Raw genomic sequence first — 18,563 nt, forward strand, 5'->3', positions numbered from 1 at the left:
AAATGCTTCAGAAGGGCATCAACCACAAATGTCTGTGTTCTAAAATACACCTGTATAATGACATTATGTGGTGCAAGAAGAGTATTCTTTCAGTGTATTAAAAGCAAAATTTCCCAAAACATTAATATATAGTGAATATATAAACGTTAATACCCACATGCCGTATTACGCCTTTATCCAGCAAGCTCTGTTTTTTGGCAGTCATGACAAAGTAGTGTGTATCATCTTTGTAGTAGACGATGTTCTCTAAGTCAATACCTTGTGACAGAACAAAAGATAATGAAGGAACAAGCAACAAATGAGCTCTATTGAAAGAAAGTAAATTGAAACTATATGGCTAGAAAATCTTAGAGAGAATGTCTGGCAGCCTCCTTCCATGCTTTCAATGAGTTTAAAATCTGTATCTTCAGCAAAACCAGAAACAGAGCATTTCAGCTGTATATAGCTACCTCTTTTGAAAAACATATCTTATCATCACACCAAGTTTTGTATTCAGATGTGGAATGCAGGAAGCAAAACTCAGGATTCAGGCTACTCTAATGAATGGCTCAGATTTCCTGAAAATCCTCAGGGAAATAAGTTCCCAACAAAAATGACACACATCTGAATGATACACATCTACTTTGTACGGACGTTTAGAACAGCTGTAAAAATGTGGGAAGTTAGATTTCAAAGAGACAGAAGTGACTGACTTCCATGCACATGACTTCCGTTTACTGACTAAATATTATGATACCTGAGTTATAGAAGTTGTAATAATAAAGACAAATAGTTTTCACTGGAAATTTGACAATTGCTGACATACCGGTAGCTTCTCGTAGATCTTGGAAGAACTTCTGGTTGAATATGAAAGCCACACCACTGATCTCTTCTACTTTGGCTTCAGCTGTGGTGTTACGATTGATGAAGTTTGCTGTGATAGCAATCGCTAGTTTACCACGGAACTCTTTTCGGCGAAACCCTACAGGAAAGATAAAGGAGCAACAATGAAAAACAGAGCATAGCTTCAGAGAAGGCTCAGCATGTCACAGACAGGTACCTTCAAAAGTAAAGGAGAGACTGAGATTGGATCTGATGTATTACAAACTATTTCACCAAAAAAGCAAAAATTGCTTCACTGGAAAAATAACTGTTCTTGTTTCCCCAAAACTGCAACTCGCATCAAATATATTAAAATAAAATTCTCTACTACACAGAATAATATTCAGTGCTTCAACTTCCACTCCCAAAATTAAGAGTTGCAACACTACTCAACTGAAGAAAAATCGTGGGAAAGATTATTCAGGTCAAAATACCTGATTTCTGTGCTAGTGGACAGAGGAAAAAGACAACCCAAGTGTCTGTGTAAAGCATAGATTTCTACATGGACGTTTTATTTCCTTTACAACTAGTCAAATATCTTGATTTTGACTGGGATTCCGAAGGCCACTTTTGTTCATATCTACTCTAATTTAAGAACTAGTTGTATTTTAAAGTGAATTATGGACACACCATTACCTTCTAAAGTGTTCCTTCTGCCATCCCCTCCAATGATTACTTCAAATTCATACTCTGATACTGGATGGGTTTTTGGGTGGACCAATGCACGCCAACCTATTCCTGTCAATAAATCCTAGTTTAATGACAACATAAACTGTGTACATAGTAGAACAAATGTATAAAAACACTTTTTGCTATCCACAAACCCTTTCTTACATGGTTGGTAAAGATATACAGCAGGATAGCTATACTACTGACAGGGCAATTTTGACCTGCTTAACCACTCCATGCAAATCAGAGAATGCTCTACGGTAGACAGAGACAGCCCCAGTAAACCCTCCCTGATTATCTTCAAGGATCACTAAAACCATTACAGGTTCTCTACTATTTATTGAATTAAAAGGATGCCAAAAGACATGTAAGCCACCACTTCCCACAGTGATCAGACAGCAGGTTTCACAAAGATGCAGAAAGCATAACAAAGACCATTTGCTGGTATAAATATCCTCAGTAAACACAAAGAAAGGAGTTGTTTTAAGAAGGCATTTTCTAACTGTAATAAATAGGCTTAAATATACTAGGAGAAATTAGGAACTACTGCATCTTGGATTATTTTTGCTTAGTGCTTCAGGCGATTTTGTTTTACTAGAAAGAAGAAAGCCTATTAAGAACTCAAGCAAAAGTGCGTTGAAGATTACTGTCATTAATGGAACACGAGGAAATGAGGAGTCATATGCAACATTAAGGAACAAGAGTCTGTGTACCCGACCACAACTTCCCCTTTCTCTACAACCCATTTCAACACTACTTGCTTTCATTTTCCTGATCCTCCGGAGGGTAAACAAGCCCTTGAAATTCCACATTGACATGGATCTCTATTCCCAAGATCAAGGCAACCTTCAAAAGGATAAGCTGGAGTTGACGGATACCTGAAAAAAGCAATGATAAAAAAATAACAGAAAAAGGAAAGAGCACAAATGCACATATCTCCGTTTGACATTAAACTGATTTAAAGGCTAGCTGCTGCTTTCTTCTTCCCACTGTGTTCCCAGCACTTCATCCAGGCAGCACTGGTGGGTAATAACACGGCATGTCAAGAAATTTTCATATAGCAGAAACTCCAGCCCTTCTCAAAGAAGGCAAATACTTTTTTAATGTTTCAGTCCAGAAATCAGCAACAAGGGAAACAACTAGAACGTGCACTGCAGGACAGGCAGGGAAGAGAGCACAAGCAGGACTGCCCTTTCGTCACAGATGGTAACTAGCCATTTGATCAAATTAGCTGTAATACAGAGGTGCACCTTAATGCTAACACCATTGGGATAGTGAGGGAATATAAAGTTTCTCACCACCTCTTTCCACTTAAGTTAGTGTAGGTAACAGGAATGAAAGCAACGGTGCACAAATTTGAAGGGAGAGTAGTAATTTTAAGGAGGAAACCTCACTGTCATATTTAAGATACTGAAATGAAGAAATGGTCCACCTAAAAACTAAATTTCATCTGTGCTGAGACACTAAAGAAGACAATATAAAGTACTGGAAGAATAAAGAAAAACTGGTTGAGAAAAAGCTGCAAGACTGAAGTGATAAAGGTCTTTCCATTTCTGCCATCACTTTCCCTCAAAAAAGGGTAGCTTTTGCACTGAACGAGAAGCTAATTCTTATCTACTATGATTGTGCCAATTTATATTTCCATTTATGCCCTGAGATGAACACAGGCCAATGGGTACTAATCTGTTTGGTAAATTTTTGGCAAAAATATATATATATTTGAAAAATGGCAATTTCTGCCCTACCAAAACAGAGCTTTCAAAAGAGACTGATTTCTCAGAATGTGAAAATTATCAGAATTATTCTCAATTTTAAGATGTAAACTTCTATTTAAGCAAAATCTGTTCAGAGCCTGGCAGTGTTCCTGAAAATATCTTCACCACTCCTCCAAAATTTAACAGTGCTAAAAACGTTCCTCTGTTTTCCAGATCAATATGCAGAAGAACATTCAAAAGCATTCAGTTCATTCAGGATTTATTTTGTTTTATCTTTTCAAACTTGCATACAATGTTCAAGAGAAACAGAATAATGTGGCAGCTGCAGGCATGTAATGGGAAAAATAGGAAAATTATCCGTTAGAGAAAAAAAAAAAGATTTGAACCTTAAATGTACTTTTAGTTTTAGAAGAAGTTATGCCTCAGAAAGCAGAAGGTATAAAAGATAACAGATACATTAAAAGATATATATTGCATGTTTGATCATTCCATGGCAAAATCTATTTCTTTCACACCTAAGTCTAGCCCAAACTGCTATGCAAAGGTAACACTGAATTATACCACGCTGACACGAGAGCAGTGGCAGGTGCAGGATGCATTTTCATGAGATGCCCCATGCCAGCCACCTCACCCTTTTGAAGAACAAGTGCTGCCATGTCAAGCAGCAGCTGTACTTACTGATATGGTCTATGGATCCTGCACAGAATTTGCCATAAAACTTCTTGGCGCCAAGACCCCTCAGGTCATGTATGGTGAATGGCCACAAATGCAGAACGTTATTGCGGGAAAAGGCATCCCTCTTTTCTATGACCACCACCTTGGCTCCCAGGAATGACAGGTCGATGGCTGTACGAAGGCCACAGGGTCCAGCCCCAATTATCAGACACTGCAAAACAACCAACCACAGAGTAACTTTACAGTTCAAAGAGGAAAAGGGTATTTTCAACCCTTCCTTTAAGGGATTAAGAGCAGAGGGCACTCTCCAAGCTATGTAAGCACCTAGAGAGCAGCAATATTTCTGAAGGTTTCTTTCTCCGATTCCAACCATGTGTTTTCTGTTTTTAAGAAAAGGTAAAGTAGCCTGTCTGAGTTAGCCTTTTTCAGAAAATCTTAGGGAACGCTGAAAATTCCTCATCAACACTGAGCAGCACACCAATGTTTTTACAAACATGATCATTTAGAACAGCATAGACAGCGCTCCGACTTCTACCCATGCTAATGCTTCCAGTATTGCAGCAAGGGAACCTCCAAGGTAAGTAAATACAACATAAAAGTGAACTTTGTGTAATTAGACCATTTTTATCGAAATACATTTTCTTCATTGTAACCTTTGTCATATCAAAGGTCTTTTATCTTCTCCCATCTTTTTCCACTCTATTCACAAACACTTTTAGAGACTAATAAATGACTTGAGAAACACTTGCATATCCAATGTTGGAAGTGCTTTTGGAGAAACAAAGGAACACAGCAAGATATTTTATTTCAAGATTAAAATTCCAAGATATTCAACTGCCCACAGAAACTGAAGTCCACAGAGAAAGCTGGCATGCGTGTGCATATTCACATGAATATAGTGCATAGTCCATTTTGTCATATCAATTTTGTACTGTTTTTCTATTGATTATGAACCAGACACACTGGATAAAGACCTGCCAACATCGTGACTGTTTCTGCCATGTGAATACTTTCCAGATCCCTACGTACCCTTACAGCTGGAAAACAAAGCTCTTTAAGGAATTCTTAAGCATGCTAAAACTTCATCAGAACCTACCCTTCTGATTATACAGCCTATCCCAAAACAAAGCTCTTTGTTCTTTGATAGTCCCCGTAAGCCAGTTTGTACAGTTCCCCACATTTTAAACTTGCTGTTCACTGGCATATATATTCTTCAGACGATGTGGAAATGCAAATAAAAAGCCTGAATGATAAACAAAAGTTGCAGCAGTAAAGAGCTAACAACTAACATGCAAATTCTAAAGAAGGCTACTGTATAAGATAACGACTCATAAATCTGAGGGCAGAGATCCAAGTCTAGAGAAAAGGGAAGGGAAGGATAACAGCAGTTTATTTAGTAGCTTTGGGAACCTGAAGGCATAAATAAAAAACGCTAGCCCAACCACTTAAATATTACAGTGCAATTCCAAAACAGACTTACATATTGAGCAGGTGGCCAACTCGTAATTTGTTGAAAGAGATAATCAGTTAGGATCTACTGTATTCTTCCAATTCAATATTGTTTTCTTTGTGGTTAAGTGTAACTCTCAAACACCACTTAGCTTTTCATTTTTAAAACTTGTAAGAGAATTAGCTGAGTGTGTCATATTTAAATAGGTAATTTAACTAAGACTTTAGATGTTCTGGATATATGATGTACAGCAAAGCAATTCATGGCAAAGGCTGCCACCTTTTTTACCTCCACAAAAATATTAAGTGGTGTTGTCATAAAACACAGTAAGCTTTAAGCACAATTAAAAACAGAAGAAAAGACTCTGTTCGCTTTTCCACCTCTAGTGACTCTTCCAGTTTCAGATCTCCTGCAGAAAACACAGTTCTGACACTTGCATGGCGGCAGTAAGCACGAAACAATAACGACAGCCAAGTAACTGTCTTCCCTTCTTCCTTTGCCCCACAATGAATCCAAGCAACTGCTGCAGCCCTGTGCACTGAAGCAGTCTCACTCCTCACAATCAATTCTTGCTCAAGATCTTTCAGATAAGTTATACTCAGTTTCCAGTAACAACACCATGGTAATGTAACATTAAATGCAAACAAATCCTGAATTCTCCAGTTCTCAACTGGAGAATTACCCTTCTGTTCTCTTTTGAGGTACTCAAGCTAAATAAATAAAAGGGCTAATGTAAATTTTTGGTAACTATTTACATTTGGACAAATCATCACATCCAAGTCTTGCTTTCATGAACTATACCCCCAACCATCTCAATTCCAGTTAAGCTGGACACTGGCCATGTGATGCACCAAATGCCAATTCTGGCCAGGGCACTTCACCCCAGCACAATTTTAAATAGAAAAGCAGCAATTAAGCTCTGGAGAATGAGATCTTCATATGATCAAGTACACAGAAGCTGAGCTTACTAAAGAAATGATTGAGAATGGTTTTAATAACATGGGTAAAATTTTGATCTTTGTTTTAAATTCTGTCGTTTCCATACAGCCACCTTAATTTGTGTTGTTTTTTTTTTAAATAATGTTTTCAAATTACATTAAAAATCAGGAATATAAAACTAAGTGAGATAGGAAACATCAAGTCAAGAGATGATTCAGTTCTCAAAATGCTTCCACTTTGAATAGCTGTGATTACCTCCTACGAATCACATATAAACATTTAATGGCAGGAGCTGTTAGGGTAGGAAGCAAGTAATTAACAGAGATACATATGAAAAACATGAAAAAATACACTTGAATATCATTTCTTTACATAAAAAGCAACAGAGTTTGTATTTAACGGCATACAAAAATCATTTATCATAACAAACACGTATTCTTTAAGATGTGCTAACAAAAATTAATTTTTGAAACCATTTCCTTTCCTCTCAGCTACCTGATTTCACTGCTCAAAATGACTTGAGTCTCACATCCACAGTAGGCGTGGACTTCATTTAATTCATCCACCCTTTTCAGTTGCACTTCCACAGAGCATCTCACCAGCAGCTTCTCAGTAACACTGGCAAATAAGACTTCCCTCCTCTTCCTCTTTTCCTTCAACTCTCCTCTTTGTAATTATTATAAGTGTTATTGTAGCAATTATTTATAAATGTCACTATCTACACAAAAATGGCGATTGGAAACTGAAACAATCAAAGAAATAACATAACTAACTTTCTAATATCTAGTTGGAAATTAAACTAGAGTCCACATATCTGAAATGACTGATTATATCCCAAACAGGATATATTTCCCTCTCAGTTCTCATATAGAGGAATGAGTCATTAATTTCTCGTATTTTCTCCAGAAAGGTTAATGTACAAGAGAAAGAGAAGCACCTATTGTCCTAAATGAAGGAGGGGAAAATTCTGTTCTAATTTTATCATAGTCCACACTATGTTTCTTTATTTTTTTAAAGGAAAAGTGTATGACCACTTGAGAAAATAACTTATTCCATGAACATTTGGATTAATGACATAATGTATTTCAATAACAAAATAAATAAAAAAATAAAGCTCATACTGTAGAGTCCAACAAGGGCATAGGTGGCACATAAATATCAGCTCACAACAACACAGGTAAAATAAATTGGAGAAGGTGAGTGAAAGCAGGAATTCCTTACAGTAAATACAACACATACCAATCTTTTAAAAGGAATTGGTATGAGTTTCCACAGCATTTGTACTTTTGTGTGTTGATTCTTTTTCTCATAAATATAAGCAATTCCTTTCTAAATAATGCTGACCTGAGTATTTACCAATATGGCAAACTTTCTTTGAGAGTAATGAGAAATTCCCAAACATACATACTGGGTATCTAGACCCCAACAGCAAATTTCATATCCTATCTATTATCTTTGTGGGGTTTTTTTGTATTCTTTGTATCTTTGTATTATCTTTGTGTATCTGTATGTGTTTCACAGTAAAACAAAATAAAGTAAAATTATAACTCAATATCACCTATGGTACTGTTGTCACAACATAAACCAGAAATCTGCAGACTGATTCTCCTGAATAAATTACAAATATTCCAGATTTCCATTTGCTTCCCCTTCGCCTGCTCAGGTGAGCAATCAAATTTGCAAACAGAAGTTTGGTTCAGAGTCAAATGAAAACAAGTTATGACTGTGATGTAAACAACACGGATGAGAACGTTTCTGAATCCTCCCCGGGCTTATACTGACACTAGACAAATATCTTTCAACATTCCTTTATTTTTCTTGTGTATTCCAGAGACAGACTGGGTAACGGTTGTTTTGACTCCCACAAACAGGTCTCTTACAGAGGATCACTTTCCTTACCTTCGTGTTGGCGCATGCTTTCCCCTTTTTATAGTCCTTATGGCTGCCCCTCTTATCCAATTTGGCCCACAAGGCTTTAGCTTTCCAGTAATTTAGCTTGGACTTGAGTTTGTGATAGAAAGAACGGTAGTCCTTGGGCTTTAGTTCTAGGTAGTCACAGAGCTCCTGGAAAGCCTTGAGAGTCCCCTTGCATGTTGAAGCCTGGACAAATCTGTCGAAGAGAACGTGAGCCTGGTTCACCTTCTCGTTCTTACTCTCCTCCATGCTTCACGCTTGGCAGCTGCCCTGCAGGGCAGCCGTTCTCTTCCAGTCTGCCAGATTTCCCAGTGTTGCTCTGCTGAGCCACTTTCACCTCTGGCTTACAAGCATTATTAACCTATAAAATAAAAAGAAGAAAATGTAACTGAGCTTGCTCTTATTTTTTTTCTTTCCAAAATTATCTCTGTGTCTGAGCTGAGGTCCAGATTCTCAGTAACGAATAAAGAAAGCATCAGTCCTAAGTAAGTCAGCTAACCAATACCCCAGGGAGTCCTGCTGAACTGACTGAAGCACAGCCTTCCAAAGTTCACCAAGCTTCTCTTCGGACACTGGGACACCTCTCCTCTATCAGAGCACAAAATACTTTACCTAAGCCATACAATCTGTGAGTTTGAAGGACTGCCTTTGTACACCGCCATAACAAAAGCAACGATGGTGCTGCGACCTTAGAAAGAGGTTAAACCTAAGAGCAATCAAATGCTTAAGATGTCAAGACTGAAAAAAAACACTGGCCTGTGCTGCATCAAGAAGTATAAACATTTGCTTCACCTAGAGCCTATGGGGACGTTTCCTGTCTCGGTAAGCAAGTAGCCCAAGAGAGAAATACATACACATACAAATACATTTTAAATACATACGCATATAAATACATACATATAAATAAGATACAAACAATCGCTCTAAGAAAGAATATTTCTGTTTATCTCCAGATAGGATGGTAGCATAGGAACATACGCTGGAACTATGGAAAGAAAAACAATTTTGAGGTGCATTTTCCTTTGTTTTTTGCAAAGGGCATTAAGGTAAAAAAGGAAGTATGTGGACTCGGATAAAAACTTTTAGATTCTCACCAGCTCTTTTCCTGCTTCCAGCAGACAGGAAGCCAAGGCAAACATTACAGCTCATGTCTCTCTTCCCCTCCACCAGGACAGATCTGCAGCAGTTTATGTGGGCACTCCTGTTTCCCAGCTGAGCGTGGTATTTACTGCTTACATTTACAAATAGCAAAGGAGACCCAGAAGCCTTTACATACATCCCTAAACTGTTTGGTATTAAAAATAAAAATAAAAATTCCTCCAGAAGCCACAGAATAACAACGGGTTATACCACGCAGTGTATTTCTGACTTTATTAGGACAGCTGCCTTAGAGGACTCGGCACACACAAAGCTGTTTTTCTAAACAGCTGATGGACACTGATGTCATCCACAGCAGTACCGCTCACTAAGCAGTACAGAACTAAATTCTTTCCTTACTTTTAATCTTAACTTCGCTATCAAGTATGCTCCAGGCTCGCACCTCAGGGGGACCGTCACACTTCTGTGCTTTAAGCCTGCATCCCTGCTTCCAAGAACACTATGAAGAGCCCAACAAATCTCCTCTTACACTGAAGGAGCAATTTCAGTGCATCTGGTATCAGAGACGAAATAAAATACCTACAGTCTAAATCCACAGGCCTCATTTACCAGCACAATACTTCAAGCTGGATACTATTTTGTTCCATTTCCCCCATCCCTGGCACTCTACCACCCAAACACTCATTTTACAGCAGCACTTCAAAGGACTGACATAGCACTTCCTAACAATAACCAACAGAAATTACACAGCCTAAGTGCAATGGAGTGGCAGTTTAAGCCGGTTAGTCCACAGGCCATTACTGATACACCCAGATGCAAGGACAGCCTGAGTTTCATTTCCTGCTCTTCCTTCTGTTGCATTGCGTTGAATCCTGTTGTATTTTCACCAGAGGAGTAAAGTGGCACCGATTCTGTACTGTGCAGAGAGATCTGCGTATTAAAACCTAGCCTTCTGTCACCACAGGAACTCAGTGCTTTGTGTTCAACACTCGCCAAGTCAGGAGACAGACCTGCAAAAGCAGGTCGCTTTGTGCAGCACAACCAGAGCAGCACATTAATTTCACTGCTCTGCCTACATCCCATCTCACACAGGCTGTTAAGTTAGTTGTGCCCACAGGTCAAATACAGAGGCTTCAGTCACTGTAATTAGTCACTCCTCAAAACTCTGCATTCTTGATGTATACACCCAAAGCCCTCGGAACCTGTGAGCAACATGTCAGAGAGCACGGAAATTACAGGAGGCAAAGCAAGGGCAGGCAGGAATTATTAGCCAGGTTTCCAGGGTATCTGTGTGCCTTGCTCACTCTGCTGCAAGTCTGCAGCATCCTGCATGTTTTGTCTCGAGGCAGCTGATTGCTGACTCAGATGCTGTGCAAATCCTTTGGCTGAAGTGCTGGGAAAGAAAGACAAAGTCTGTGAAAAAACGCATGCAAGAGCAGCGTTCACGTTGCTATTTACAATAATAGCAAGGGGTTGTCACTGACTCATGGCTGAAAGTACGCTCAGGATCTCTGCTCCAGCCCAGGATAAAAGAACCCAATGAAAAACAGAAACAAAGGATGAATAATTCCAGGTGGTGCTTCCTTCCCCTTCCTGAAGTCACCACAGGTGCATGAATATTAATATTTACCAAACACGTGTGCAGTCAAGAAAGTCCAATGCCTGCAAAACTCACCACGACTTGTATCAAATGAAAAAAAATAGGAAAGGATTTTGCAAGTGATACACACTGTGATTTTGGTTACATAAATTCAAATTCCTGCAGAGCTGGGAATCCTATATCCCGAATCTATACCTCCTTTACAGGAATCATCCTCCTACATTTTCAACCCGGATTTAGTTAAAAGTGCTCACTCAACTAATGATTTGAGCCTGGAAAAGTAAAATATTTTGGTATGGGGACATATTTTCCAGCATTCTTGTACATTTTTTCCAGCCGTAACTATTGACTTAACTCCATCTAAACTCACAGATTGTTCTTTCTGGCTCAAAACAGCATTTTGAGCAAATAAAACATTTGCCACTTCTGAGTGTGTTCCTTTGAGCACCATGTCAGCATTTTCTTATATTCTGGTTATTTCACAGCTAGGCAGACACTGCAGATGCATCCTTGACAGACTCTGAGGGGTCAGCGATCAATAAACTGCAGTATTGTATGAAATCTAAACAACTGATAGCTCCAACAGCCCCAATTTCCATTGATTTCATCCTTTCCATAGTATTTCCAATTGCCCAGCAACATCCCATGCCCGTGTCTCCCCTTCATGGCCCCTTACCTTCTGTCTAAGATTCAGTAACGTGCTCTGGAAACTCTGAGATTAGCGTAGTACCGCAGCCAGTACACACTTGCAACTTGGCTACCAGAAGCCTAAGAACAGATTACTGTTAAGCTATGCTGCAGACAGTGGGGACACCTATTTTTGTCTCTCTCCTCCACCCAGCCACCAGTTTTCTTGTAGGAAATGAACTACCTTCAAGACTTTTACTCCCTGTCAAATCTGGATGAAACAGTTCAGAAGTTATTAAGGATGAACTGAAAAGCAGATGGACAAATGACTGAATCCCATAAGCCTTCCCCTTTTAGGAAACCACACTAACGAAAGCCTTTATTCCAGCAAATGAAGGAGCTCTGCTTTCGTTTGCAGGATTTGATTTATTTATACTTTTGGCTAAAACTGAAGGAATGGCCTTTGCTGCAGTATGCTGATCACATTGTAAGTGATCCCAGATATCAAGAAGGGCAGGCTTAGGTTGGCTGTAAGGGCTGGGGAACAGATGGCAAAAGGAGAACAATTATGACAAGAAAAGCTAAAAAGCATTGGCAATTATTTTAGCTCTGTATTATGTAGACAAGAACTGGGAAAGCAGGAGGACAAAAGGGTGGGGCTGCCATTGTGTGCAGCTTCCCTTTCAGACCAGATGGAAAAAAGAAATGTCAGTACTGCACACAGTCAAGTCCGAAGATGATATTTAAATCTACTCTCATTCGTAACATTAAACACTCAAGCAAGTACGTTGGACAATAAACGTTTGCTGTTTATGCACCTATCAAAACCTGGTCTGGGGGGCTTCTGCCCACCACATATGGATGAATCATTCGGGTCTCCATCTGTTTTCTTTCTAGCCCCACCAAGCTAGAGAAAAAGTGGGAGAAAGAGAGATCAGGTGTGAACTTGTTGCAAACACAAGCACCCATTCCTCATGAGACGATCACAGCATATATACAAACAGGTCACAAACTGTCACACGGAGAAAGCTCAATTCAGTACTGATATGAAAAGAAATGCAAATTGTATCAAAGAACATGGAAACAAATACAGAGGAAGCTACAGATATTTGGTTCTCAAATTCACATCAAGGTACTGAATAAAAATATGTAGACTGTTCATTCCTAATCCTCTCTTAAGTGCCATAAAATGTTTACTGAAACATTAGAACTACAAAATAACACCTTTTATCTACATAAATTCAACAAATGTACTACTCTGCTGCTCTGTCATACACCACTCTTTGGTGTGAACATCAGCATCAAAAAAACAGGCCAAGAAACAGATCAGATGTCTTCTTTCCTTCCTTTGATAAAAAATAATGCCTCAAAATGTTCTACCTGGGATTTTCCTTCTGGTCTTTGGGGAAAAGCTGCTTATCTTAAGCATTAGAAGTGTTATGTATTTGACCATTTTAGACAGTTTCTTTCAATCACAAAGCAAAAACTCCAGACACAATGAAAGAAGAAAGAAAAAGACATGATACCATGGAAGAGGAAGAGATAACTGCCCCTTATTAGATGGTAAAGGAATAGCAGGGCATCTGGATGGCTGTCATACTGTAAAACAAGCTTCAAGAATGATTAGACTAGAGTCCCTGAATATACTCATGACACAGCCACATACCAGGAAGACCCCTCATAGAACAAATATTCACATGGGGCCAACAGTAACCAATGCAGTGATTCCTTCTCACCTAGAACCAACTTGTTAACTGCATGCTTGAGAAGCTGAGGACATTCAAGATGTATCTTGGAATTGTCACCATTCTGTAATGAACCACATAGTTACCCATCATGCACAGCAAAATAAAATTTATTTCCCAAAACAAGGGTTAAGTACTTCTTAATAGAATCAAAACTGTGAGGAGAAACTTATTAGAATGTGTCTACTAAGGCATGTTATATTGGCAACTTTCCCTTTAAAAGCCTCCCAGAACCCCAAAACATACGACAGCAAAGGCTGCATTTGTCCATGCACATCCTACAAAATCTACTAAATTCTTCCTGGTACAGACATTACCACGACAGAGCACTAAAGACATGTAGCTGCACATCATTATCACTGTTTCACAGACCATACGGCAACAAGGTGCTCTGTGACAAGCCTCCTGCTCTGGGAGGAAGGCAGCACACACTTCCAGGACATCTTTCTTCACAAAAATTCTTTCTTGGTGTACCTGCTACAACGCAGTGCTAGCTTCTGCTTCCACCTCCTTCCAGATTTTACCACTGTAAATACTGGAGGATGCTACCCCCACCAAAGGACTCGCCCCATCTAACAACTTGCCACATCCTCCTTGCCTCAGACACCTTAGGAACTAAACCTGTAAGAGCAATGCTTCCATTTACAAGTCTCCCAAACCCCCAGACACTTGACAGCAAAGGCTTCATTTGTTACCTGTATGGTGAAATTCATGCATCTCTTACAAACCTCTGGGAGAAAACAGGAACCCTCAAAACACAAATCCTCATGTTTCAATACAGAGAGCCCTCAGCTTACAGACATGCCCATAAGACCATACCTCATGCCTGTAAGAAGTCAGACCAATGGTATTTTCTGATGAGCCATGCATACTTGTAAGTCAAGTGTACAATCACTTTGCACTAGGTGAGGGAGACCTTAGTGCTGGGCTGAAACACCTGGAGGCTTCTTACTCCACCTCTCACTAGGTAAGGAGGTTGAATGTCATTCCCTCATTTGAATTGCCTTGAAGTTGATCCTGATGTTACCTTTCAACATGGAAAATCATCCTAAAGTTAGTTCTATCTAGTTCTGCAAGCTGGACTTCGCTCCTGGAGCTCTTCAAATGCTACCTGAGGACAGCCCCTATATAAAAAAAGCCCTGTAAGAAATGACTGGAATGACACTTTCACAACACTTTATGATTTCAAACTGAGAAAAAAACAAGTCAGTTGCCTTAGCACAGCCAGACATAAAAGCTTTTCACATCATACAGGGTACAGATTTTCATCTTTCTAAGCCAACATGCCATGACACAAGAAAAAGAGGTCTTCAGAAAAGCTGTACTGAACTTTAGGGAAAAAAGCATTGTTCTGACCCAATTAGAAAGTTTGAGCAGAACGAAGACTGGAGGCTACAAACACACTGTAGTGACCTCTGCAGCCCAGTGATACAGCCCCTCTGAGATTTTCAGGTTCTGTCAGCACTCTGATCATCCCAAGCTATCCCATGGCACAGTGGAACAAACAGAGCCCAGATTTTAAAAAACATGAGAGATCTCACAAAAGAAATTAACTATCTAATAAAACTCGTATGAATACTTTTTAATTATATGAATGAAGGCCAGATCTGTCCAAATCTTCTACCAAAATGAGCTGCAACAATCATGAAAGATGATGTAGGAAAAAATCAACACGGACAAAAAGACAGACACATTTGACCTGCAAGTAACAAGAGGAAAAAAATTACTGTCCTTTAAAGAGCACATCAAACGATTCACATGAAATCTAGAAAGCAAAAATGTCTAACATCTAATGTAGTACGTGCTTGCACTACAGGAGCTTATGCCTTCTATTACACGCGCTTGTCTCCAGCTATGTGCTTCAGATCTTCCTTTCATCATCTAATTCTGCATATACAGGCAGGTAAAGGTTACTCATCACAAAGAAGCACATGGTCCAATCTAGGTTGAATTTAACAAAGTCACCTTCACTTGGGTCACCAAGAGAGACATCTTAACATTCAGAAGCAAACTCTAAAATTCATCATTTCTGTCAGCATTTATTCTAGTCAAACCAAAAACTCCAAGGCTCCCTCCCCAGGGGTATGGTAAATACCAGACTCTCACAATCCAAAGAACAAATATTCCAGTTACAGACATTAAAAACGTACATGGAAAAGCAAGTTTTATGTGTGCTGCTTCCAACTTTCAGCTACTATGGAAGTGGAAAAAAAGCAAGCAATTTCTCAAAGGGAGAGAAAGGAGTTAGAAAACAGGATTAAAAGATTCCTAATTCCATCCTATACACACACGCAACTAGCTAAAGCATCACAAATAAAGTATATTGTACAGGGCAGCTCAAATGGATATTTAATAGATCTATCTTATGTTTCCACAGAGGAATAACGAATATAGAAAGCAGATTTACTTAAAATGTTTTGAATTGTCTTTCTAATGCAGACCTTGCAAGACTATTTTGGGAGCCAAGAAACCTATGTAGAGACATTTGAATAAAGAAGCCATAAAAAAATTCTCCAACCCACAAACCACTTCATTTGGAGGCTGCTGAACTTTATAAACAAAACAAACCCCAAAGCTTATTCTATGAAAAGCCCAGGAAGGGTTGGGACCATGCTGTAACCCGTGGGTGCAACCTTAGCCTTTATAATTGCTAGGTAAAATATACACAGAGAGCTCGGAAAACACCTAAGGAATTGGACCTCAAACCCAGACTTTGAGAACTGCTTCCTCCTTTCACTGACTGGAATGATCCAAGAGCAACACCTCAAGGGCTCAGCTGCAGAACAAGACCAGACTTCACTTGCTACTTGCAGCATGCCTTCGCTTGTCACTTAGTGTTGGTCTTATCCAGCACGCTCTATCACAGCTATCATACATCTATCTCTATCTGCCACTGCCCCCAGCCCACACACTGCCAGCAAACCCAAACTCCATCAGCCAGGCCAACTCCCTCATGTTTCACTGCTGCCAAAGAAAATCACGCTGCATGTTAACTGTGTACCATACTTATGTAGCCCACCTGGCTACATAACTGGACACCCAGTTTTCCTTTCTCCTTAAAAGCTGTGTGTAAAAATGCGTGCTGCATAGTCTGTCTACACATCTAAACCAGAAATGGCAGACTCAAGGAACTTGATCCAGAGAAAGTGCAGCAGGTTGCTTCTTGATGCTCCACAGGTCACCACAAGCCTCTTCTGTCCTTGCATGTTAATTAGTCATCAAACCATAACATACTATTAAGCAATTTCACTTTATTTTGCAAAAGCAGAGAATTACATACCTCAGCAAGAGCAATAGTGACTGAACAGAGTCTGAATGGGATGCAAAACAGGATTCGAAGGGAACTAGGCAGAGACTCGATGACCCTTACTGGGTCCCTTCCAACTCAGATATGCTATGATTCTATGAACTGCTCCTAGCAGTTTCACCATGGAGTTAACACTCGTATTCATGGTGGAACTCACTTGTTCACGGGGCTTCTAGGTAACAACGAAGATACTGAACGTCTTCAACAGACACAGTGATAAATCCCAACTCATTAGACCGCAGGAAGAAAAGAGAAACAAATACACACAAATCCCATAGCTTTTATTTCATAAATGAGATCCTTCCACTGCGCTCTCATTCAAAGGTCCCACAGACCTCTTCTATCATGTCTCCCAGGCTGACTTCCTGTAGATAACGAAAAAACCTCTACTGTACCCTTTTCTCAAGGCATTCCCTACTGCACTTCCATCTTGGAGCTGCTGATTTAACATACCTTAGACTGAGTACATATTCTTGACAAACCTAGTCATGTAAATCTTTCCCATTCTAAAGGTAAGAACAGCCAGCCCTTTGCACTCTGGTACACACCACCATCTCTAATCACAACAACAGTAAATATTATTATTATTCATAAATAAATCAATGCAAACTCCAACCCCTAGCAGCTAATAAACTTCACTGTGAGACTATCAAGTAACAACTGATCAAATCAAATACTCTATTACACAATCCTGTGTCTAACCCATCATTCATTTTCCTCATAGGTAACAGGAAAGTTTTTACCAGGAGACAGGAGCAAACTGTAAGCAAAAACTTGCTTGATGTTTTGGCTATTCTATCACAAACAGGTAGAATCAAGAAGTTGCATTTTCTCACGCTACAAAATGTACCAAAACTTCCAAGGGTAATCCTGATTATAAGTGGAGTTCCGAGTACAGCAAAAACAAAACTCAGAGCGTTGAGCTTTCTACTCTTGACATAAGTTAGTACCATTTGTACATACTGTTACATAGCTTAAAAATAGTAACCACGCAGCATGTTCCCCACTTGGCTGGACATTTGACTCTCAGTAAATGCTGAACCAGTTTCAACTGGCCAGATAGCGATTCCCCTCAAGCCCCCAAACGCACAAGAGATGCCTCTCTCAGCAAACATAGTGCCAAGCTCAATGCCTAGAGCAAATGAAAATCTGTTAGGAAATCAGTTACAGAGGGAAGAGGTGGAGGCGGTTTTGTGATTTGCTCTCCTCTCCCTGAGGCTTTGGCAAGCACAGTTTCTGAAATAAGATGGCACTCATCATTTCCAGAGGCAAACATTACCAGTCTGCTCAAATACAGCTGCACTGGTGGGGACATGAAAAGACTTGGTATGAATTAGTCAGAGATTTAATCCAATCTAAGTGTAAGGATGCCATTCAGCAGAATTTGTTCCTAGCAGTGAGCACACATAAAAGCTTCTCTCTTTGCCTTTCATCCTCAAGGACTTCTCTATCTAGTCTTTTTAATTCCATCCTTCTTTGGATGAAGGCCATTCCTCTGCAAGGGTATCTGGGGGTCTGAGGCAGATATCCTTAGCTGAACTTCCCAGCTATCTTGCAGAGATAGCAGAGGGCACAAGCACTCTTTTCACTTTATGCAGTTCTGACAAATCCCATCAAGGCACCTACAATGACTTTTTGTGCAAGACATCTACACACACCACTTTACTAGTCCATCATTACAGGTCACAGAGAACTATCTACAGTGAAACAAACTCCACTCTCCAGGGAGCTCTGACAGCCCCAAGGCCCTGTGCTTGGCTGCTGTGCTCTTTGCAGGCTGGAATTTGTCTTATGGGGAATTCCAGGATCTCCACTGACAGACGATTCAATTCTGGACCTTGGGCTCAAACTAAAGAAATTTCCATAATTCCTGATTTCATAATATCAACCACCATCTGCTATTTGAGCACCGGCCAGACTGGTCTTTTCTCAAAACGCTTTTAAATGCAGCAAGAAAGGGCAC

The 18,563-nt window shown here is 39.7% G+C and overlaps 1 protein-coding gene across 16 annotated transcripts in view; it reads right to left on the minus strand.

The window, feature by feature from the left end:
* The window catches only part of MICAL3 (microtubule associated monooxygenase, calponin and LIM domain containing 3), a 154,423-nt gene that overhangs the window by 99,582 nt on the left and 36,278 nt on the right, over positions 1–18,563 (minus strand). For all 16 annotated transcript variants that reach the window (XM_021390217.1, XM_021390178.1, XM_021390170.1 and 13 more), the window contains exons 2-7: positions 8,209–8,584; positions 3,924–4,131; positions 2,292–2,408; positions 1,498–1,599; positions 806–961; positions 158–258 (exon numbers count right to left, since the gene is read on the minus strand). In XM_021390217.1, the coding sequence (XP_021245892.1) occupies positions 158–258; positions 806–961; positions 1,498–1,599; positions 2,292–2,408; positions 3,924–4,131; positions 8,209–8,472 (948 nt within the window). In that variant the 5' untranslated portion in view covers positions 8,473–8,584. The remainder of the gene's footprint in view (positions 1–157; positions 259–805; positions 962–1,497; positions 1,600–2,291; positions 2,409–3,923; positions 4,132–8,208; positions 8,585–18,563) is intronic.

This window comes from Numida meleagris, chromosome 1, assembly GCF_002078875.1.
Source record: "Numida meleagris isolate 19003 breed g44 Domestic line chromosome 1, NumMel1.0, whole genome shotgun sequence".
NCBI classification, from domain to species: Eukaryota; Metazoa; Chordata; class Aves; order Galliformes; family Numididae; genus Numida; species Numida meleagris.